At 40.8% G+C, this 24,717-nt stretch overlaps 1 protein-coding gene across 2 annotated transcripts; it reads left to right on the top strand.

The window, feature by feature from the left end:
- Window positions 1–4,508: 4,508 nt before the first annotated feature.
- Window positions 4,509–17,842, top strand: LOC109032176 (actin-5C). Of its 2 annotated transcripts, none has more exons than XM_072300576.1 (5): window positions 4,509–4,564; window positions 12,592–12,752; window positions 13,822–14,061; window positions 15,028–15,166; window positions 16,575–17,842. In XM_072300576.1, exons 2-5 carry the CDS (start codon window positions 12,627–12,629, stop codon window positions 17,198–17,200), a joined length of 1,131 nt encoding a protein of 376 aa, XP_072156677.1. In that variant the 5' UTR covers window positions 4,509–4,564; window positions 12,592–12,626; the 3' UTR covers window positions 17,201–17,842. The 2 variants fall into 2 exon arrangements, with proteins under 2 accessions (XP_072156677.1, XP_072156703.1); XM_072300602.1 differs by lacking the exon at window positions 4,509–4,564 and adding an exon at window positions 5,384–5,653.
- Window positions 17,843–24,717: the final 6,875 nt, after the last annotated feature.

Below are 24,717 nucleotides of genomic sequence, written 5' to 3'. Positions count from 1 at the left end.
GCTTTTTGGGCTATCTTATCCCGGTGCGGCCAATATACTACTTCAGAAAAGAATCCCCTGATTCGGCAAGCAACGGCAACAGTCGGGAAAAATTCGAACCGGAAGCGTACATCATGCATTTGCTTCACCCACATCATGCATTTGCTTCACCCACATCCTACAGTCATTCAACCCAATGACGCAGTTACTCTTACAATAGGGGAATACAAGTGCTCTTCTAAGTTCAAATACGCGATGCAGGGTCACACCCCTCGCAAGTAGGTATGCACTTATCAGATACCACTGCCAAATTGCAGGAAACTAGTCGAGTGATAGTGAAAATCCTTGGCTGCAGATGATTTGGCCTCAAGGCGGGCGCCGGACGAAGCCACGGGAGCGGGCACAACTAATCCAAGGTAGATTTACACAGGTATGGACAGAACTAAACAACTGGCCTCTGATTGGCTCTCCAGCGGCCCCTTAACGTCAGCCATTTTGGATGTTTTGATTATTTTGATTTATTATGTTCGGTTTATCGTTTGTCAAAATTTTGTGGGATTTTTTGCACAATTTTGGTCATGCGATATTAATTTTAGCGTTAGAACGCACAAACGTTTGAATGTTAATTTGATTGTAATTTAATTAAAAAACGGGCCCCTTAACCTACGTCACGAGGTCATGTGACACGTACTGAGGCTCATGGGAAATTTTCAACTTTTCCATACCTGTGTAAATCTACCTTGCAACTAATCTAGGGAAAACAGCTAGCGTATGTAGGGGAGGATAGCTTATGTAGGGGAGGACAGCGACGTTGGTGCCTAATTTTTCCAAAAAAATTGCTACTTTGGGGCCGTTCGAGTATCACGTAGGGGACCGTCCATAAATTGCGTGACGCTCTAGGCGATAGGGGGGTCGAGGAGAGCTCTACGCCATTTTATTTTAAAGTACGTGTTGAAGGATGGGGACCTACGTCATGAAGGCTATTTCCATTTAAATCTTCCGTCACATTAATACGGCGCAATGATACAACTATTTGAACTCTCCGGAATGCGTGAGGCATCACGCCACATTTGAAGGCGTTTTCAAAACAGCTTAGTTCCGAAACCCGGATTATCGTTTTGCATAATTCATATTCTTTCGTTTCCATTTCAAACCACTTGTTTAATTATAATCCTCCTATAAAAACCACCCATTTGTAAATACAATTCTAGCTGAAGCGCACTTAAGCGCATTCATGACTGCAAAAATGTAAACGGAAATCGAAAAGGCCAGCGTGCGTGAAGGCTATTCCAATTGCAATCTTCCGTCGCATTTCTAAGGCGCAATGATACAACTATTTGAACTCTCCGGAATGCGTGAGGTATCACGCCGCGTTTGAAGGCGTTTTCAAAACAGGCAAGTTCCGATACCCGGATTTAATCCTGGCTCAACTCCCTTGCCATAGATAAACGAAGGGGGAGTCCGGGGGAAGCCTGGCCCTCTCACAACTGAAAATAGTATCATATGCCCGCCCCCCTCAAAAAAAAAAAAAAAAAAAAAAAAAAAAATTATTCCGCAGAAATTGATGGAAAAATTCTTTATGGAAGCTTGAAAATGCGTCCGATTAGTCGTATAAATTCTAAAATTTCTCGGGGGATGCCCCTCGGGCCCTCGTTCCCCCTCCGTGCTTGGGGCCCGGGCCTTAAAACTGGTACCAGGGCCCGAGATGGGATGTGGCGGGCCTGCCTACGTCACAGAAGCGTTACAAGGGGGAGGGGAAAATCAAAAATGCCGAAAAAGTGCGTTACATAATTTATAACGGCCCCTAACGCTGTAGGGGAAGAGGAGCGGTATGTGTCTTCATTACAAGGGGCAAAGGAAGGGTCAGCGTTAGCGTTACAAAACCCCAAGGCATTTATCTAGTAACTTACAATTTTTAACGAGAAGACACTCACAAAATCACATAAGCAACTTACAAAAAAAGAAAAAAATGAGAAAAAAGTGCCACTGATCCGCACTCTAGTAAGCTACCTTTCCCCTTCATGATCAATTGAAAATGCATAAATCGAAGTCAACGTTCATTGCGCGCGGAATACCGGGGAAGATCGAGGGCATTACAAATTAATGACAAATCTGTTTCAAGTGTCATCACAAATTGGGCCAATGCGACGACGGCATGCACAGGCTTCAATCAAACCACGGATGGTGTCAAACTCACAAGTCGTAAGTGAGGAATGCGTCGAAGACAGACGGGTCAAAGGCCACTGGGTCTTGAGGGGAGACAGAGGGAGGCGCCACGCTGTCGCTGTCATCGTCATCGAGACACTGACGGGGGCGGGGGCGGGGGGTCTCGGGTCTCCCTCCGAAGCTTCGACCGAAAGCAGTGAGGTAGATCAAGATCAGTCGCATCCGCTCCCGCGGGCGCGCAGGGAAGGGGGTTGTGAGGACTGAAGACACTTTTCTTTCTCGAAGGAAAACGATTTTAATGTCATCAAGTACCACTAGAGTCCCTTTATACTGAGAGTAAAGACAATTTGAATCAATTTTTGATTGGTTCCCTTATTTTAGACCTCCACAGTATCACAAACGGTGATAAAGATTACATTTTCAACAATTGCGAAGTTTAAAAATGGAATGGAGAATGGACCGGGAAATTAGGGGCATGGCAAGGAACAAACGGAATGAAAGAACAGAGATAGGAATTCGGAAATGAGTTGATCGAAGATTCCGAAAAACGTTCAATTTGTGTAATCTTCATTCCCGCTTGTGACATCCATGAGCCGCGTTGTCTTTACTCTCTATGAAGGGACTCTAACTACCACTTCCTCGGGGACATTGCAGGGGTGTCATGGGCGAAACTACAATGAGGCCAGAGGGGGCTGCCCCCCCCCCCCCCCCGAGTCTACTTGGCCCGTCCCAAGAAATGTGTTAGAGTTTGCGAAATTAGTGTGCGACTTAGTTTTCACATTTGAAATTTTAATCCGATCAATTTGTTAATATAACAGCTCAAAATTACTCCTCAGACGACTCAAATTTTCAAAATTTAGAAGAGCCCTTCGGTTTCCCCTTTTGAGATGAGAGAAATCCTCCGAGCCCTCTCTAGAGCTAGAGGAGTCCCACAAATTCCCCTTGATGTAGTGTTTTACAGTCCTCTCTGAACCCTCCTTGACGGGGTGTCCTCCTACCCCCCCCCCCCCCCCACCCAAAGTTCTTAGTCCACCCATGAGCGGTCCTTTAGCCCTTCCCTGGAAAGGTTGGTTTTTCCGGAATAAATGCATGTCATACTTTTCACCTTTGACATTTTTATTTCATCAATTTTTTGGTAAGAGTTCCAAATTGCCCCTGAGACGACTCAATTTTTCAAAATGTTCCCGGAGCCGCCCCGCAAATCCCACCACCCTCCCCCCTTATACACGCACCTAAGTTCCTAGTTCCGCCTGTGCCCATGCATAAATGTGGGCCATGAATAATCATATTTATAGTTTACAGAAGCCCAAATCCTGGATCATGGTCATTGGCGTAGCTAGGGGGGTCTGGGGGGGGGGGGGGGCTAGAAAAACGGGATCCTCCATTCCTCACCCCCCCCCCCCCCTCGCTCTCTTCATCACGAGAGGTGGTCCCATGGCCCCCCCTAGAAAAATTTCCTAGCTACGCCCCTGATCATGGTGCATTTTTTGTGGGTTATTTGATTGTAAATGACTCCCCCATAACCCTCTCTTCATTACACACCCTTTCGCTGTTACGTCTGCCATCTTCCCTCTCTGTCCGATGGGTAGGTCACAAAAGTGCACTGGAAAAAATGATCAAGGCTAGAGTTTTCAGGGTGACACCCTCCACACCATGACGAAGGGAGTAACGGTGGAGGGGAGGTGGTCCGAAAGCTTGAACTTCAGACTCACCTCCAAAATTCCGACCCTTCCTGGAACACTCCTATTGGCGCGGCAAAGTTCTCAAACATAAAAAAGATGGATCAATATTCTACCGCAGTCATCAGGGCGTTGGAGGTGCCGAGGTTCCTAAAAGAGAAATAACTTTTGGTGAAAAAAAAAAGAAAAATGAGTGGTCATATATTTAAAATAACTACGAGTGCAAGGTAAAGACATTAGTTGAGACCCGGCACCACAATTCCTGTATGTACTTTGTAGTAGTCAACAGCGGCAAGCTGAGGCTCTCGACCAATCAGAAAACACTATCCGTTTTATGCCCATATATGGTAAGAGCGATTCTTCTCGTCGAAGAGGGGGACGCCAGGCGAGTCCAAGTTGACGCAGCGGGTGAGGAACCTGTGTTCTGTAAGCGACTCTCGTCAACGGTTATTCGTACTTACGCACTTATTTAGCGTCAAATTTTCGTGTTTAAACGCGTCAGTTTGGTTGATTCTGTACCGGTAAGTTATATTTTTGACTTAAAAATTACTAATATACCATACTTATCCAGTTAATTTGAATTCCGACTGTGATATTAAACGCCGGAATGCATGAATTTCTAGAAGGTTCCCCACCTCGAGAAGTGAGTCAGTCTCTTCATCCTCTATCAACGGTCGAAGTGTTTCGCTCAGTCTAGTTTGTGCTGAAGTGAGTAGTGACATTTGTCCGTGTGTTCCTCGGTAAGGTTTTAACTTGAATTTTTACCTAAATCTTAAAGTATTAATGCCTTCTAAACTCTACAACTGTCTAGCTTCTCTAAACCTGTCGCAGAACTTCGGAGTTTTCGCCGATGCCACGACAGAACGTTTTTTCTTACACCGATGCATCCTACAGCCATTTAACCCGAAGGAGGTGCTAGGTGCATGTAACGGTTTTCTCACTATTCTGCCCTCAAATTCCCTGTGTGCGTCCTTTAACCCCGTGTTTACGCTTGTTAGTGCGTTTCGAGTGAATTTTAGTCAACAGGTCTTCATTACCGTGTCTAGTGCCAAGTTTTTCATTCACCGGCACCGGCTGTCTACTTTTGACAGGTTGGCTAACGGCCCAATTTGAGATGCGCCCGATTTCAACCACATTCACTGCTTATTCTTCCATCAATCCATCGCTTGTTTATTTCGCTCCCTTTTGATGGTTTTGCTCGATTTCCCCCAACCCACTCTCCGCTTTTTCACGGCTTTGAACGGATCGTTTAACGATCTCTAGCCAGTCGGAATTGATTCGTGTGACATTCACTGCACATACCTTTCTTTTCGCTTTCAACTTGAGCAATTACTCCCCTTTTACTCAGTAATTCATCAGTATGTCCTAAGTTCCAGGACCTCAACGAATTTTCTGTCGGAAACTGGTCGCTCCTTAGTCGGTTATCTTCTATGGAATCCGGTGCAATTGGGAGGGGCAGGGTTCCCCGTATCTCCGCGGCGGGGGGGGGGGGGGGGAGAGAAGGCCTCCAAGGAAGATGGCTTACTATATTATCAACTTCCAAGTAGAAAGCTCAGTCTTATCGTGAACCTCAACTTGGTCTCACCCCGGTCAATAGTCTAAAACACTCGTCGTTGCTTAGAAAACTTTCCAACTCTACTTTTTCGGTACCTACCTTTTTAATTTATTAGTTTTAGACTCAATAGTCTGCTCTTCATCTTCTAGTGCACTCGTGAAGTTTATTCATGTGGTTTCATCCTTGTGTCATTCTGCTTGGATTATGAAATTCTACTTCGGCTGAATTGTGTTTGTGTCAGTGCTCCATCCAGGATTTACTCAGTGCCCAAATTGTTAGTGCTACACTCACACTCATCTAATTGAATTGTGCTGCGCGATAATTTGGTCCGATTTTTCTGCTGATGCTTAACGTTGCATCTTGAGTAGCTATTAAGTCTACGATTAAAGTGAATTGGATTACCTTACATGTCGCGGATGCTCCTGCAATGTGGTGCAGCTAAGTCCTAATGCAATTGTTAATTTGGGATTTTAAATGCTACCCAATTCATACCAAGATTTCGTATTTACCTCCGTTGTCACCAGCCAATGCTTCTGTTGTATAGGAACTCTCTCTGCCCAGTGTTCTCAGCATGAACATTTGACCCTCTCTGACAGCATACTTTCCTTACTTGTTTCGAAACTTACTGATCTAACCGCCCAATCGCATCTTGATTTGAGGTTTTTGAAGCTATCTTTTGCAATAATTGCTGTGTTTCGTTGCTTATCCTGTGAGCTGCCAGGGCCCTCTCTTTTAGTTTGAAGTACTAGCCAATTGAAACAATCACGCGCTAGAACCCTAAGCGCCTCACAAGGCAGGAAATATTCCAGCAGCTTTCTAGGGCAGGGAAGGAAGGGACTATTGTCACATCTCTGAATGACACCACTCAACCTTAATTCATTTGGGAATGGGGCCAATTATTGAAACTACAGTATCAAGAAAAGACATAGCCTTATCTTTACCATGGGATGTATGGCATCTCTATGCCTTATCGGGCTACCTTAAACTTCGAATAATTTAACCTCAGACAAGCCAACCGAAGGAGGAGGCATTCATGCTGATGTGACACTAGTCTCTTTTCTTTATGTACTGATTTCTAGAGCTTATGCATTGTATGTTGATATTAGCGTCAACCCCTGAATAGCTCTGAATTAGCACCACTCAACAGGTTAACAAGTGCAGTTGTATGGCACCACTGATGAGTGGTGACGTAGATAATATTTCCAAGTTTGTCTCAACATGTGATGCGCAAGCTGTGGCCATGGTTCTCTTACTTATCCCATGATACTGTGGGTTTAAAATTGCAAATCCCTCATCTATCCTCTAAATTTCCTCGACTATGACGAGTGGTCCTCTTCACCACTGTTGTTGAATCTTGAAAATCTCTCAGGACATTCTTCGCTATCACCTCTTCTATTTCCCCGCAGATATTTCAGTTCTTTTAGTAGATTGAAAACCTATTTTTTGTACTTGAGTATTGCTGTAATCCTAACCTGCTTGCACAGCGATTGATTTTCTCATTGTTATGGAAACTTGTGTTTTTCCCCGAGAGTTATAAGTCCTTGATGCTAATATCGGCCTTCAGTTCTAATTTCCTTGTTTGTCATTCATGACTACTATCATGTTTTTCACCCAGTTTCCACCTCTAAGATTTCGACGTTTCATTTATTCTAGCCAATCAACTGCCTTTAGTCAGCTGCTGGCAATCATCATCTTTTCTTAACCTTGTTAAATTGTTTACCTTCAAAATTCTCGAAAGAATCTGATCAAATCTCACTAGTCAAGGTAATGCCATTTTTCCTTTTCTATTTGCTCCATGCTGAGCTACTGTCAGTGAACAATTTTAGCAATCTTCTAGAATCATCCAGACTTATTCCCTCTATGGCATACAGAGTGGCACTTGCGAAATCATCAAAATACATTTTATTGTTTTTGAAAAGTTCAGCTTTTTCTCAGTGGCATGATATTGCTAACTTAAATTCATATTTTTTCTGACTATATAATTGCCAATATTTTTAAACCAAAAGCAGTGTTCGAATCCGACTGGCGCCTAAAAATTGAAGGCTCTGCGCCAGCGTGGCCCCTAAAAATTGCCCCCTTAAAATTTGAATTTTCATATTAGGTGATCATTCAAAATTTTCAGCACCACAAGTGAAAGCTTTTTCTATTCTTCACGATTTCATCATCTGTGCTTTTGTCTTCCCCAAGTTACAACTATTTACTAGTTCTGTTACGAAAACATCTTGCGTCCAACTTTTCACCAAATGCGCCGTAATATATAGGCAAAAAGTCAATTTGGCCTCTCAAAAATCTATGCAAATCGGGCTTGATGCGCCACGTGGCTCCTAAAATTCAAAGGTGAGTTTCGAACACTGACCGAAAGGGAAAAACTTGAGATTAAATGCTTTTGTGCTAGCCACAGCATAGATTTGTGTTCCCTAGAGTCTGAGCCCTGAATTAATTCATGCCATTGAGGGTTCATAGAGCAAATTGCAAAGCCCGAATGATCAGGGCACCAGCACGAAATGGACCCCCTTCTGACAATTTTTGTGTGCCTGTGTACCCATAACAGTAATTTTTTCTACTCTCCCCTACTTATTCGTGTTGCTCACACCAACGGATAGTGAAAATGTTCAGGTGCCCGTTTTTCTCCTCTTTGAAAACCCCAACGAGCCGAATTTTCTTCTTTGGTCTGGCAAGGTAGATCATGTGCCTTCTCCCCTCAATTTTTGACATCATCTTTTCCATGGTTTTATGAATGATCAGTTTTCAGGTTAATCCTCACTTATTAGTTGAACATTTTAAAACCTATGCCATCCTTTTTTCCCTTGTACCGAATTATGTATTTCTGCATCCTATTCCCAGGCATTTCTTGCCACCTCGTATGAATATCATTCACTGCTCCTAATTATTTGGACTGATTTCGCTTGAACTGGAATAATGTTGATCTTAAAGAAAAAAAAACTTAGTTACCAGCGGAGGATTTCGAAGTTACTCACTGATAACCCATTGGCTCCCAAATTTTAGTGACAGTAGTTCTAACGGTCTGTTCTTAACAAATCAACATCTTTCGGAATAAAAGAGAAATGGTCCTAAGGTGATGCCAGTTTCTAATGTTGACAAGTCCCCACCCCAATGTTTGATTCTATTTCCTTCAACTTCTCTGCCCCAGTTTCATTTGTGTGAACATTTGAATCTCTGTCTCAAATGAAACCTTATTATCTTATTATCAGTGCCTTCCTAACTAATCAGCTTTGAGAGAGCCACAAGTTATTGTTTTTTTCCCTTAAAAGAAGTATTGCATCTTTCACAAACTATGAATTTAATTGAACTGAGATTAAAATCTCTTGAGAATCTCGTGAGCTTGTCCAGTCGTGTATTAGCTTTTGGTCTAACTTCTTGATTCAGGAAAAACTGAAGTATTTTGTTTGTAGGAAAATTAAGGCCTCTATTCTTGTGGGGGTTTTTTTTTTTTTTTGCTGTGAATGTCTGCGGGATTAGAAGCTTCCTATCTCCTTTTCACATTTAACTCAATGTGGATATAAGTTGGCACTTTTCGATGACCTAACGCTTAACTTCCTGAATTTAATGACAATTTTAAATAGTTATTCTGTTTAACTAGCTGGGTATCAAAATTTCTGCCAGTTGAATTCTCTTGAACAAGGGTGGAGGTGCCAGAAGTGCCATTCGGCCCAACGTTTCACGCTTGCCGGTTCCTCATTCCCTCCTCCCCCCTCCTTCTCCACCTGACTTTTAATAATTTGAGGAACGTTTGTAAACGTCCTCCATAAAGATGAATCAAGGGTTGAATTTTTTTTCGGTGTCGTTATGGATTAAAATTTCCTGACCGATGACACAATGCGCAGATCGTAATTTGATTTTGCACTCTGGATTACAACTGTGTCTGATGTTGAGACTTGGAACCCTCAGGACGTCTGGATTTCAGTGCGTAATGAATTGTGCCAAGCCAGTGTCCTATTCTGCCGTGTTATGGAAAAACCCCGCATGAGCATTCAATTGTCGCCGAATTTCCTTTCAGGAAAGATTAAACCCTGATGAAAGTTCAGCACATTTTGCCCTGAAATTTTTCGATATTTTTTATCAAATCGCCGACAAAATTCTCAGAAAAAATTGGAAGAAATTTGCTCACAAATTTTCCCAAGAATTCGTGATTTGTCTAAGGAAACTTGGAAATCTCCTACAGCAGTTTTTCCTTAGCACGGCATTATTGTATTGTAAATTCCGTGTCATTGAAAACGCCACATGAGCAATCAATCGCCTCCAAATTTCCTTATAGGAAAGATTAAAGTCTGGGAAAAGTTCATCATATTTTTCCATGAAATTTTTTGATATATTTTATCTAATTACCGACAAAATTCCCTGATAGATAGGAATACAAATGTTCATATATTTTCCCAAGAACCCGTGATTAGTCAAAGGAAATTGGCAGCGGCTGAAATCTCATATGGGGTTTTTTTTCGCACGGCAGTATTGTATTGTGAAAAGGGTATCGATGGCCAAAGTGCAAAATCAAGGCTGCAAGGGTCAGAAAAATCCTGGAAAAGCCGGGAAATTTTGCACTGAAGTCAGGGAAATTCCCAGGGCTTCGGCTCAACAGCTGAAACATGCTGAAACCTCTTAGCGTGCCGGCATGCGGCATCGCGCCGCGCGCGGGTCAGCCTTGCCAAGTTATCGGTAATTTTTTCTCGTAAAGCGAGGGCCGTGAGAACTGGACCCGCTATTAGTGCGCTAGTTCAACTTCGTGAGGGATTTTCTAAATGTTAACACCTCTGTGCTCTTGGTTTTTTTTCTGTCATTTGTTCCAATTTTTCATATTTAGGCATGGAATAATTTACTATATTTTCATGCGTCATGTACATTAATGACGCTCTTGACTTGTTTGCAAGTTCCAACTTCATACACACAGCTGCGGTAATTCAAATTCTGCATCGCCGTTTTCAGAATAACCTCTTTCTGTCTCTGTTATGTTGTAAGAAGTCAAGGAATTATCACTGAATTTCAGCTCCGGATTTTCCTCCAAATCGGAGAAAGTCGGGTAATTTTGAAATCGGATTAAACTTGCAATGCAACCCTTCGAATGCAATTTGAGCAACTCAGGGTAGCTGTATCACGCACGCAGTTTAGTTTAGAGTGACGTCCGATGCAAGAGAGACTTTCGTTGCAAACTCGGTGTTTTCAATGAGCTCATCAACGGAACGTCCAGTGTTTATTTCTTCTTCTCGATACGCCCCGCAAACAAAAATTTCGATATTGATATGGAAATAAGTTGCAAAATCTGGAATGCAGCCTCGCCCTCGCGCTCATGTCTGAAGGATTGGGAACGGAAGCGAGAAATCAAATTCGCCTTCAACGCGATAGACGCAATTTGAGCGGCTCAGGAGTTGAAATAGTTGTATCGTCCATCTTGATCAGGATTAGCGCGATGATCGAAAGGCGTCTTACTTCAATTGTATACTTGATGGTTTTACTGACCTTTCCACTGGGACTTTTAGTAAATTTGACTCGATTCACCCTGCCTAGAAGTATTCTGTTAAAGTATTTTGCTATTAACATTGAAATAAGTTGCAGAAGTCAGAAATTAGCACTGCTCTCGCGTTCATGTCCGTTTGCGGGTTATTTGCAAGTTTCAACTTTATACATATATTTAAACCGAGTTTATCAGAGAGAAACCAACCAACCCTCGTTTTCGACAAAATCGAGTCAAGAATATTTTTGAGCTCCACTTCAGCCGAATATTTTCTCCTGTCAAAAACTGGAAGTCAAGAAAAAGAAAGTAGCTTGTGAAGAGAGGAGTTTAAGTTTACCTATTCTTGCATTGAGCCTCATGCAGGAATAAAACTTCAAACCTCTTTTTCTCAGTTTCAACTTAAGTAATGTGGCTCAATTCCTTTCTGATGAACTCGGTCCAATTGCAGTTCTTCAAAGTTCGTATCGCTGCTTTTTAACTAATTAACCTTTTTCCTTTTGCTTTGTAAGAAGCTAATGAAGTTCAGACTCTTGTGGTCTGGGAATTTTTCTGAAAAGTCAGGGTATTTTAAATCGGGTAAAATTTGCAATCCTGGCAATGTTGCTGACTTTCTGTCATAGGTTGGTCATAGATAGTCAAAGTAATTTGTGAAGTACTTCCTTAATTTTTCTTCTCTGACAGCAGAACGTATGTAATCTGTATTCAAGCTTTAAAGTTTGCTTGTTCCTCTTTGAAAAAAATAATAGGAGCAATTTTGAAGCATCGCAATTAACATTCTTGTTAGGCACTTACGCAATCGTTATCCTGTATTGGGTCCATCTATCGAAGTCTTTTTTTAACTTGTTTGATTTGATATGACATTTTTGCATTCTTTTCACGTATTCATTCTTGATCTCTCGATTCTACATGTCAATTCACATCTCATTTAAATATTTTCTCGAAAATGAGGAAGGTCATCTCTGACTTTAGAAACATTCCTACTTCAGATGAAGGGTAGCTTTTTGTCTTTTTTCGGTCCTTCCTGTCCTCGTGCTTTCTCATTCGTTGACAAGTGTACTTCTGTTGCAAAGGGACCCTATTTTAATAGTTACCATGGCAGTAATCAGTCATTACCGAGTTGTGACAGAGTCAATTTTTAACTGTTGGTGGTCTTCAGAAACAGTTTCAGTCATCATCAGTTTGCATTTTTGTGATGTATTAGGTTCTGTGCCTGACTGAAGCTGTTTCAATCGCCATCCCTAAAAAGCAGCGAACTGTATTTTAGCTATCAAATCTTGTCCCTAAAGTACCTACCTCGTTTTCTTTAGGCCAAGTTATGCAGCTTTTTTTTTTGTATCACAATAATTACCAATAGTTAAGATTCGTCCTATTTGCAAAGCAGATGACAAGTCTCACCATAATGATACAAATGAGCTGAAAAATCGACTGTTTAATGCATTCCAAAAGGTTTAATTTTTCCAAACAAGAAGTTCTGTTACATCCCATCAGGTTTGGACAACTTTTTTTTCTGAAGAAAACAAGATTTTATCTCGATCAGACTGGAGCACCTTAATCTCAATTCTGTAAGCCCACTGAAACCATGACTCAAATCATCATCAAGAGTTTCAATCCTGAGGTGCATAGTGCATAGAAGATCTCACCCTGTTCGTTTCAATCACAACAGTTCAGCCATCCATGAAAAAATTTGCTCAATTCTTTGCCTATCGGGGAACCTTAATCTCATCTGCTTGGTTGTTCTGTTTCAGATTCTCTAACGTAATCTCCCTATCAACCTTTCAAAATGTGTGACGAAGAAGTAGCAGCACTCGTTGTCGACAATGGATCTGGTATGTGCAAAGCTGGTTTTGCTGGAGATGATGCTCCACGAGCTGTTTTCCCCTCCATCGTCGGTCGCCCCAGGCATCAGGTAACATAGTAACCCAGTAAATTTACAACTTCGAACCCATATTCCCCTTTATGAATGCTTACTGGGTTATTCAAAAGTCGCCAACCACTGGCCATAACTTTAGTTCTAATTAAGATATCGATTTGCGGTTTGTGACGTTTATCCAGTTTTTGACCCCCTTAGGGGCAGGGGGGCGGGTTGCTACTCGAAAATCTAAATGGCCACTCCCCTCATTGCTAGTGGTGGGTGACTTTTGAATAACCCTGTATGAGTACTGTCCTATGCAAAAAGAAACAAATATATCCTGGCTCATCTTCAGGAGCACTCATCTGCTCACTGATATTCTTTAAATCACTTTTCCTGCTCCTCAAACTGACTATGGAAGATGATCCTTTTTACATCATGGGGTCCACATAGGCCTTCATTTGCAATTGGACTTACAGAGCCTCTTGGTAGAAAAAGTGAATAGATCGTCTCTAGCAATGATCTTGAGATCCAAAGAGATAATTTTTCCTCAAACTTAGATCAGGCATTTTGTCAATGCAACAACAACTGCTATAATTTACCATGTCAATCATATCATATTATTATTGCTTTCAAGGTCTCTTAATCCGACAAGACTTCTCCAGAAAGTTAGGTTTTCACAAATTTTCAGGTGTAAACACTTGAAAGCGTAGCACAACCCTTCACTTGAAAATTAAATTGATCAAATAGCAGATCTGGAATAAACTCATATTTTGTTGAGCCTAATATTTATTTATTCCTTGCAAATCCATTTTTCTTTGAAGTTCTTTCGAGACTCAGAAAAAGTCTCCAAGGATCGCAAGACTTGAATAATTTATGTTGAATTCATGTGGCTTTATCATCTCATTGCTGGTCCCTAAGTTTCATCAAGTCAAGTTTTAATCAAGATCATTAACAGGAGTTGCATTCACCTGTTCATAGCACCAACTGCACTGCCAACCATCTCATTTCATCTTACTTACTGCTCTGTTGAATCCTTCAATTAGAGGGATACTTCTTCTGTAATCATTTTTTCTCCCCTCTTGTTTTTAACTAACTCTGAATCTTTTTTTGTTACCTACTACAGGGTGTCATGGTCGGTATGGGACAAAAAGACAGTTACGTTGGAGATGAAGCCCAATCCAAAAGAGGTATCCTCACCTTGAAATACCCCATTGAACACGGTATTGTCACAAACTGGGATGACATGGAAAAGATCTGGCATCACACTTTCTACAATGAGCTCCGAGTTGCCCCAGAAGAGCACCCAGTCCTCCTCACGGAAGCCCCTCTTAACCCTAAGGCCAACAGAGAAAAGATGACCCAGGTAAGCTGAACTCCATTTCAAAGGCCCCTCCCCACACTTTGGTATCGAATCTTCAGGTTTTAGGAGGTAACCTTGGAGTTTCCTGCAATCTGGAAAACTGGGAAAGGCCAAGAATTTCTGAGGCCTAGGAGAAGTAGATAATTTTTGTAAGTAGGATGTCAAGCACTACCTTCTCTCAGTACCTCTCGAACAACTTGGGATTGCCTCTTCCAAAAGAATCTCCAGAAGTGGAAATTTTCTCCTAAGTTTGTATATATGATAGGAAAGATGGGAGTGAAATTTTTGGTAGGAAAAGTCAGGGGGAGGGAAGTTAAAATATAAAACTCTAGAAAACTTTGTCACTTTCTGTTTGTTGTTGGTTAACTGTGGGAAAAAACTTTTCGTTCCTGTTATCTTGAGGCCCCTGGTTCATTGGTGTTATTCAAATTAAAGAAAACCTCCCCAGCATCTTTTCATTTTTTATTTAAAATCTAGGTGTGTTGAAAAATAATTAGTCGGGCATCATTTTCTTCCTCGTATTTTAGAAGGAAATAATTGAGTTCCTCGTAGTTTGGTACAGAGTGAAAACTGAGGTTTTATTTGCTGTTGAGAGGCAATGGACATCACTTTATATTAGTATTCATTAGACTCTCTCTCGAGTCAAGTTGTAAGTCAGGAAGTCTTCAAGCGTGTGCTCATCAATTGTAAGACCAAGACCACCAAACGGAAACAACTGACTGATGCCTGATTGAAGATCTCGCCCCCCCCCCCCCCCCCCAATGAAAATCTGAGTGAGCAGGGAGTCTTATCTTGTTTATGTATTCATTCACTACTAATTACCTATGTCATCTTTCTAATGACCTCTGACGCTTAGGATGAAAATGAGAAAAAAGTGTGAAGCATGTTGAATCTGTTACTCATACTTTTTTTTAATGAAATAAAAATGTAGAGAAGCCAGTAACTAAATTAATACCTTTTCAATTTCAGATCATGTTTGAAACATTCAACACACCCGCCATGTACGTTGCTATCCAAGCTGTCCTCTCTCTGTACGCTTCTGGTCGTACCACCGGTATCGTGCTTGACTCTGGAGATGGTGTTTCCCACACAGTCCCAATCTATGAAGGTACGTAAGGCTTTTCATGTTCTTTTACCCATTAGCTTAGTGCCATCCAAGAATGTGTGAACAATTGTTGCATGCCTTTTGTAATACCTTGAATCTTGATAAGTGGAAATTTTGGTGTAAGTTTATGACAGGCAGTGTACTTGAAGAGGGGGGGGGGGAGGGAACCCTGTCCTACGATTATCCAGGAAAATTAGTTTTTGGCCTGTCAACTTTTTAATAACTTCTTGTTTCACACACCAGCAATATTACGTTCCTAATTGAGGCACTGGATGTGAAAAAGGCACATCTCGATTGCGGTGTTTCCGAATCTCAGTTGCTAATTAATCCCTTGAAGAAGAATTTAATGGGTGACTTTTCCAGAATTCTCTCCATAGGAAATTGTAGAAACATAAGGAATATCCAGTAAAATTTGTAGTGAAATGGATGCATTCACTTTCCTTACTATGAAAGAAATATTAGAGGAGACTCTGAAACACTGCAACCAAGAAAACCTTTTCGCATCCAGTGCCTCAACTCTTATATTTCAAAATTTAAAATACTTTTTGACACTTCCTCCAATAGTGTTGATAAGAGAAAACTTTAATAAGTAGTAATGTAAGTAGCCAGAAATCCAATTTGTAAAACTTAAAACGTAATGCAGAATAAACGGTAAATGAACAAAATCCTGAAATCTTTCACTCTCTCCTTGCTAAACATGGCCTAGGGTCAATACAGTTTTTTTCTCAAGTGTCCTGTATGGTACTATCAAGCTGACAGAGATATGTCCAAAGATAGCGACCACTCTGGTGGGTGGTACGGTTCTAAGCACTATTGTGGTGTGAGGAATGTTAACTATTTTTTAGATGGGGTTTCGAACTGTTAAAAAGGATGCGTTAACCACCTCACCATTTTTGCCGCTTTAGAGCTTGACTAGAACCTACCTCTGTGAATGGTAGGGCTGCTGTACCAATGGTTGCAGCAGGAGGTGAGAAGGGGTTCAATGAATAATCCAAAGCGCTTGATGAAATTTATCAAAGGCCTTCAAGCGTATGTGCTGGTCCCAGTTGCCAATGCTGCTGTGCATAAAAGGAACGCTGTGTGAAACATTAAACATTGTCAAATTTCCTTTGAAAAATCACGATTTCTCAGGAAAATTTATGATTTTCTCCCAAGTTAATAGAAGCTTTTATTTGCAATCTGAGCCAAATGCCCCTGTTTAAATATGGTCTCTGAGCAAAATTGTTAATTAATTCTTGTATGCAATTTTATGCCTTCCCAGTAATTGACCATTTTCTCAGATTCCTCTTGTCCGAATTTAGTTGTCTTTCGCAAGATAATTGGAAAAATTATGTTTTCCAGGAATCATATTAATTTAAATATGATTGAGTGTAAGCTCTTACTAATATACTTGGTCATTTTTTGTCAACAGGTTATGCTTTACCTCATGCTATCCTTCGTTTGGACTTGGCTGGTCGCGACTTGACCGACTACCTCATGAAAATTCTCACAGAAAGAGGATACAGTTTCACAACCACAGCTGAAAGAGAAATTGTCCGTGATATCAAAGAAAAATTATGTTATGTAGCATTAGACTTTGAACAAGAAATGGCCACTGCTGCCTCCTCCAGCTCCCTAGAAAAATCCTACGAATTGCCCGATGGTCAAGTTATCACAATCGGAAATGAAAGGTTCCGTTGCCCAGAAGCCCTGTTCCAGCCATCGTTCTTAGGTATGGAAGCATGCGGTATCCACGAAACTACTTACAACTCAATAATGAAGTGTGATGTTGATATCCGTAAGGACCTGTATGCCAACACTGTTCTCTCAGGAGGTACCACCATGTACCCAGGAATCGCCGACAGGATGCAAAAGGAAATCACGGCTCTTGCACCATCTACCATGAAAATCAAAATCATTGCCCCACCCGAAAGGAAATACTCCGTATGGATCGGTGGTTCCATCTTGGCCTCCCTCTCCACCTTCCAACAGATGTGGATCTCAAAACAGGAGTACGACGAATCCGGCCCATCCATTGTTCACAGGAAATGTTTCTAAGTTATTGTATTATTGTGTATTTCGGTTATCGATTCCCACGCTTGGTCCATACCACCATCTCGAGTGTTTTGTTAGTGACACTAAGACCACTAGACGCAGATGCTATTCATCGCGAGTCACTTTTGTATTATATGTTTTAGTGATTTTTTCAATTGTTTATTATCATCTCGTCCCCTCCCTCCTCCCTATTTTTATTTTTCTCCTCCCACGTGTATTTTCTAAACTGCCTTCATCTTTTTTATTTATTTTTTATTTATCATTTCTATCTCTACTTCTACCTGTTTAAAGACTTGAAAAGATTACTCAAAGATTTCATTCCATTTTTCTTTTTTCCATTATAACTTCCATTTTGTTATTTATTGTAGAAAGAACAAAAGCGCTATTTTATTAAGATTTTTATTAATATTTTTATTATTTATAAGATTTTTAGTCTTACCTTAATTTATGAATTCCATTCAAGTCCTTTTTTCGGAAACTGTTTTTAACAAATGTGTGTACACATCTAGGAAATGAAAAGCCATGAAATCAATGTAAAAGTAATTTTTTCTAGACTTATTCTTTGAAAGGAATTGTCTAGCCCAATCAGGGCCTTTGTTACATCTCATGAAGGTTCAATAAAATGAACAATAGTCTGAAAAGAAACCATTGTCTTATCATTATTCCTCCAAAATTCAATTGCAATGTTTATCAGCATGGATCAGCAACCAAACCAGGTGCACATAGATTGCTATTGAAAGTTTAGTGTATGCACATGCCAAGTTATACCAAGTATTTCACGCGGAAGGAGCACTCAACACTAGTAACTTTTCTTGAATTACAAGGTTGTATCTGAATTTTTGAACCTTGAAATCAGTTCTTTTGTGGAATCTCAGATCATCTGTCATGCACTAATCTTATCAACTGCAATGTAAGAATCTCATGATTTGACTAATTTTTTCATATCAACCCATCTTCATTTGGATAAACTCCTGGTGAATTTTTAAACCAAGCTAATCTAATTACTGTTAATGAGATATGAACAATTCAGAATATCTTCACCCACTAGCTCTCTTTGTCACGAAGAATGGGAATTGGTCACTTAATCCTGATATTCGAGCAACTATTCCTTAAAGATCTAGTACTTTTCGTTTTCATTCAATGTCTAATGATTGCTCTCCACCACATGCATTTCAGCAGATTAGACTATTTTGTCGTATCTTCTCCAATAATTGTTCAATTCGTGAACCAAGGGTATCCTCTTATTCAGTTCACTCAGTAGCTTCCACTTAAGCACGAATTTCATCAAATTTCAGCCACCTGCAAATTCTCTATTGTGCAAATCCATTATATCGGCGGTTTAAGTCGGCAATCACATAACTTGGTTTGCGACGTTGCAGACTTCCTGTCATATACTTACTTTATTTTTTAAACGGAAAACTACTCAACGGCAATTTCTATAACTGCCGTGATTTTTCTTCTCTGTGCGAAGAAAATTCTGCAAAAACTTCAAGGAATGATATCAATTTGTTCTCCTTTAAAAAAAATATCAAGAAGGCGGAGATTTTTAGACACAGCAAACGAGATGTGATCGCGGACTTACACCGTCGATACGGACATCCACCGAGCACGAATATAAATGCACTAGAGTCCTGTGGCCACCAACCACTCTGAAAAACCATGTAAAACATAGTAGAACAACTACATTCAAGTTATTTAAGAGATGAATAGATTTAAAAACCGACGGATGCATGTGAAAGAAAGCATATTCATCTCCGATTGTAACGTTATGTACCAAGTTTTTTGTTTTATTTTTGAATACTGTTTTCAAGAAGCTACACACAGCTTTTCCCACGAAGTTTCTTAAAATGATCTCAAATGTAAGCATCGAAAATTTCGAAGCTATATTTTCGTTCATTCTATTTTCATTTTATGTAACCAAACAAATTGAATATCATCCGAGTTCCTGAATCGTTACAATGATAATCCAGGCGCCTGGTAGCTAAAAATGAGGCTACCTGGAATTTTGGGTACACAGCGATTTTTTGGCTTATTTTATGTTTTTTGGGTCACTGAATCCGAATCTAAAGTTTCCTACCGCGTAGATGGTGAGTATTTTCCGCCTTTTTGAAAAAATGGCCTAAAAAGGCCTTTTTTTGCAGTTTTTTTTATATAGCGGCTACGCATGAGAAAAAGTCCCGGTTTCAGTTAATGTTTTGAATAGCTGACAGAATTTGGAAGAAAATGGTAAATGAATATGCTAGGTTTGCTTAAAAATTGAGGAAGATTCAGCATCGTGAACATCACGCCCATTCACGTTTTCGCGGCGCACCCGTCAACGCGCGATCCGGCTCGCCGCGGTCAGCCAAGTTCCGAAGCGTTCCAAAGTTCCGAGATCCGAGGTTCCTCAATTTTTGAGCAAACCTAGCATATTCATTTACCATTTTCTTCCAAATATTGTCAGCTATTCAAAACATTAACTAAATCCGGGACTTTTTCTTATGCGTAGCCGCCATATCAAAAAAACCGCATAAAAAGGTATTTTTGGGCCATTTTTTCAAAATAGCGGAAAATGCTCACCAGATACGCGGTAGGAAACTTCAGATTCGGATTCAGCGACTCAAAAAACACCAGGTAAGTCAAAAAAATCGCTGTGTACCCAAAATTCCAGGTAGACTTACCAGGCACCTGGACTGTGAGGACACATAATTATTTTCCTTTACTTGGAGTAAAAATCGGAGCAGAGAGTCAAGAATGATGACACGTAATCCTAGTTTAACGGTGGTTTTAGCGTCGCGCAAGCCAGGGCATAGAATAATAAGGCTACGCCTTTAATAAAGGCGTTAGCTTTATTATTCTATGGCCAGGGAAGGGAACGCGGTCGCGGTGGAGTCATCTCTGCGGTGTGACGCGCCTTCCATCGGGCTAGCGGCAAATATGCCTACACCCATGGTTGGATACCTGCCGAAATTGAGTTCAAATATCGGCCTGCACGGAGAAAAAAGTGTTCTTCTCTCCGATTGCAACGTTGCAAATCTCAACTCATGTTTTATTTTTGATCATCTTTTGGGGGAAAAAAACTTCGCATAGTTTTTTTTAAGTTTCCGAGAAATGTCCGGAATAATTTGAAATAAAATCACAAAAAAATTTCAACACGATATTTTCGTTAGTACTGTCTTTTTTTTTAATATTATACCAAAATTAATGTTACGCAAATCAATAAGTTTCAGAATCGCTGCATCGTTTAAAAATCGTCCGAGTTGCTGAATTGTTGCAATTAAGATATACTTATTTACCCAACCCCGCCACATCCCATCTCGGGCCCTGGTACCAGATTTAAGGTCCGGGCCCCAAGCAACGAGGTTGGGTCCGAGGGGCATCCCCCGAGAAATTTTAGAATCTAAACGACTAATCGGACGCATTTTGAGGCTTCCATAAAGAATTTTTCCATCAATTTCTGCGGAATAATTATGTTTTTTTTTTTTTTTTTAATACTTTTAGCACAAAATACTTGCGAATTGTTGCATTCAAAACATCTGGAAAATTTTTTATTTTTTTTTTTTTTTTGGGGGGGGGGGGGCATATGATACTATTATCAATTCTAAGAGGGCCAGGCCCCCCTGGACTCCCCCTTCGTTTGTCTATGGCAAGGGCTATGAGCCATGAGCCATTGAAGTCGAAGATGCCCAGACTGGAGACTCTTAGCATCTGACGACGGAAGAAAATGGAACGCAGTTACTAAAAATATGCCTCTGTGCTGAAAATCTTGAAAATAGATAGAAATTTTCCAGGAAGTATACCTCTTTGAAAATTTAAGAAGAATTCTACAGTGCCCCGGCGTGTTTCTGAAAATCTATTCACCTTTTGCGAAATTTTTAGGGTAGGTAAATTTTTCATTTTTACTTACGAAAAAAGGGTTGCATGTGAATTCGTAGTGGTTTTCCACGGGTGACACGGGCCCCCTCCGGGCCTGGGCCCCGGTACCAGGGACCCAGTAAGAGCATTCCAATGTTGCTAACCTTGCAAACATAAACGATCATCTAAACTAGTTTCACCTCTACTCCCAATAAACTATGAATTCAAGACGAAAATTACCGTCGCAAAGTTTACTTTTTGCAAAGAATGTACCCAAGTTGCACAATCCCAGCGAACATTGAAATGCTCTTAGTTCCTTTTTGAAAAATGCGATCCAATTGGTTGTTGCTGCAAAAAAATAGTTTCCCACAACCTGCTATACAATGCTCCAGTGACCATGTAAGTTGGCCCGAGCACTAACTTTTCGGGAAGAAAGCCTTTCCCCTACCTGGTTTCTCACTTAATATCCGCCCGAGTTTCGCATATCTTCCGTTTCTCCTCATCGCAGCTTCCATCAAACCGCTATTGCCCGGAAACTAGGACCGCTTATCTTATCTGATAAAATCGTTCGCCCTTTAGACCGATTCTGGGGGGTTAGGCTGGACTAGTCGGTGAGTCAACTGTTGATCTAATTTCATTACGTGAACGTAGAAGAAAAACGGGGTAAAAAATCACTAATGTGTGATCAATTTTCAAGGACAATTCTGTAATTTCTCCTACGATTTTAAATAAATTAAAACGCTTAATATCGAAAATCTAAGCTCAGATTCGGATTCCTCGTAAAAAATTGATGAGATTTTATGCATCATATGTTAGAATAGCGTGAAGGAAAGAGGTTTAATGACGTAAAAAAACACTAATGTGTGATCAATTTTCAAGGACTATTCTGTAAATTCTCTTACGATTTTAAATAGATTTAAACGCGTAATATCCAAAATCTAAGCTCAGATTCGGATTCTTCGTGAAAAATTGATGAGATTTCATGTATCATATGTTAAAATAGCGTGAAGGAAAAAGGTTTAACGACGCGTATAGATTCTGTCATACTTACTACCCGTTTGAACCACGCCGCCGCGCCGCGCCGGTCGGGTCGCCCGAGATACAACCGAACGGGGAGGCGCCGGCCGGCGCTTAGTGTTCGGTTTCGTCCCGAGGAATTCCTCACGATAAATTCTTATTCTTCCTCCTCCGCTGACCTACTGAGCACTACCCATGTTGCCACGTTGGATTCATATGCTCGAATCAGTATGTCTACGTTACGTCTCTTTCCTTCACGCTATGCTCGGGTATGATACATGAAATTGTATCAATTTTTAACGAGGAATCCGAATCTGAACTTCGATTTTGGGTATCACGCGTTTTAAGTCAAATTTTCCAAATTCGAAAATCCGAAATGACTGCAGTGGCTTAAAATGCCATCTCGGTTCCTGTTCGATGGATTCTCCTGAAATTCGGTGTTAGGGTATGATACATGAAATCGCATCGATTTTTTACGAGGAATCCGAATCTGAGCTTCGATTTTGGGTATCACGCGTTTTAAATCAAAGTCTGTCAAAATTCAAAAAATTTAAAATTCGAAAATCCGAAATGGCTTAAAATGCTATCTCGGCCCCTGTTCGATGGATTTTTCTGGAATTCGGTGTCAGGAGGTATTTTTCGACGGGAAACTCGAATTTTTAGTCCATTTTTTAAAATTCTCAAATTCAAGATGGCGGACGTGGCCTAAAATGCTATGTCGGCTCCTGTTCGATGGATTTTTTTGAAACTCGGTGTCTGAGGGTATTTTTCGACCGGAAACTCGAATTTTTACCATGTTTAAAAATTCTCAAATCCAAGATGGCGGAAGTGGCCTAAAATGCTGTGTCGGCTCCTGTTCGATGGATTTATGGTGCCCCCTTACTACATGCCTACTCTTGTATTTCTGTACAGCCGCAAATTTAGGGTCAAGGGGCGCCTGACCGTCTATGGACCAGGTGGAGTTTTTGTCCTGAAAATTTACCTTTAGACGGCAATTCTCTTTATATTTTGTCTATGGTTTTTATGCCCCCCCCCCTTTCTCGCGGACTTTCTTTTCACTTTTCTTGCCTCCTTTTTCCTTCCATTTCCCCCCTTCTTCCTTGCTTTCACTGCCCAACCTTGTTTCCTTTTCCTTTTTTCCCCTTGTCCTTTCTTCCCTTTTTTCCTTTTCCTTTTCCCCCCTTTTTTCCCCTCTCTTCTTCTTTCGTGGCGCCCCCCAAAGGCTGGCGCCCGTGTGCGCCGCACGCCCCGCACACGCCCTAATTATTATCGGCGTCTCTCCGCGGCGTCCAGGACGCCGCGCCGCGGACAGACGCGCCTAAGGTTCCGTATTCACAGTGGGATCCGCCTTCAATCCTCGGCAATGAGCTATACCCGTAGTCAAATAGTTATCTCAAATTACTCTCGCATTGCGTTTGATGCAATGCGAGAAGTATTCATGCAGTCTTGTAGGCGCGAATATGCGTTTGATGTCGACCGCACTGTTTGCCGCAATGCGTGAAGAATTCCTACAGTCTTGCAGGCGCTCACATGAGTTTGACACGACCGCTCCGTGTTTTGCTACCTCGTTCCTCCGATTAAAACATTTTTTCTGAGAAAATTTAAGAAAGTTTTATCTGTTTGCTTTTTTAGATTGAATCGACCATTAAACAAGTTACCAATTTGCCAAAACCGTTGTAGTACGCGATTGGACTCACATAGAGTATTGAGTTTCGTGTGATCGGGCAATTCCAATTTCCCGTAACCAATGTAAAAGAAAAACGTTAATATCTCATAGGAAATGATTTCGGTAATTTATGATGCAAGAATCGTGTTCTACGTGAAATTCTGGTCAATAAACGTGTATCAGAATCCTTACATTCGTGCCTTGTCTAGTGGTCCATTACATATTGCTATACCTATCTCTGCGCTGTTATCAACGCGCGTTATGTCTCTTATTTCTGGATATTGAGACAAGTTAAGGTTAACTTTGCTTATCACACATATGACACGATGTGCCCAAATCAATACTCATTTTGGAAAAAAAGAGGAAAAAATAAGAGAGGCCTCTCGAGCGCTTTAATGGGCGCACGTCAAAAATTGATATTTTGACGAGAGTCGAGTCGTGCCGGAGAGTTTTTTTTTTTTTTTTACGACTACCTCTAGAAATCCCAAGATAGGTCAAATTGGCCCTACTATCAATTTTTTGGGGGAGTTACATAAATGGCGGATGAGGAGAAGGGCCCAGATAGTGCCAGTATGTTACCAAAAAGGTGGAAATTTCAGGAAAATATCTCTTACTTTCAAAAACATAAAAATAACAAATATGTATGTAATGTATACTTAAAAAACTATCAAAGTTAAAGTAAAGGATACGGGTCAATGAAACCCGACTCGAGACTTTGCGAGGGTACTGTCTTGGGCGTCTAAGGATTAAACGTCTTTTTTGAGCTTTAGAATTTATGTTTTTAGAATTTTAGAATTTATGTTTCAGCAGAAAAAGGTGCGTGATTTCCGAGCCAAGTTGTTTGCAGGAGGTTGATTATTTAGTTGGTTGTCATCGCATGCGCACATTAGGGACGTCCCACTCATTCTCACCGTTTCGCCTTCAATAAGCTGGTAGACAATATGAGCGGCTTAGGAGCAGTAATAGTTGCTAAAGGCAATTCGAGCAATTCATCAATTTCAGT

The sequence above is a fragment of the Bemisia tabaci genome, chromosome 1 (assembly GCF_918797505.1).
Source record: "Bemisia tabaci chromosome 1, PGI_BMITA_v3".
NCBI lineage: Eukaryota > Metazoa > Arthropoda > Insecta > Hemiptera > Aleyrodidae > Bemisia > Bemisia tabaci.
Note: the sequence above shows the minus strand (reverse complement) of the source record. Positions and strands in the feature narration are given on the sequence as shown.

Excerpts from the sequence above, each read along its gene's own strand:
- LOC109032176 (XM_072300576.1), top strand. The coding sequence starts at position 12,627 with ATGTGTGACGAAGAAGTAGCAGCACTCGTTGTCGACAATGGATCTGGT. Across the intron at positions 14,062-15,027 it reads ACAGAGAAAAGATGACCCAG|ATCATGTTTGAAACATTCAA; the intron begins GTAAGCTGAACT and ends TTTCAATTTCAG. Across the intron at positions 15,167-16,574 it reads CACAGTCCCAATCTATGAAG|GTTATGCTTTACCTCATGCT; the intron begins GTACGTAAGGCT and ends TTTTGTCAACAG.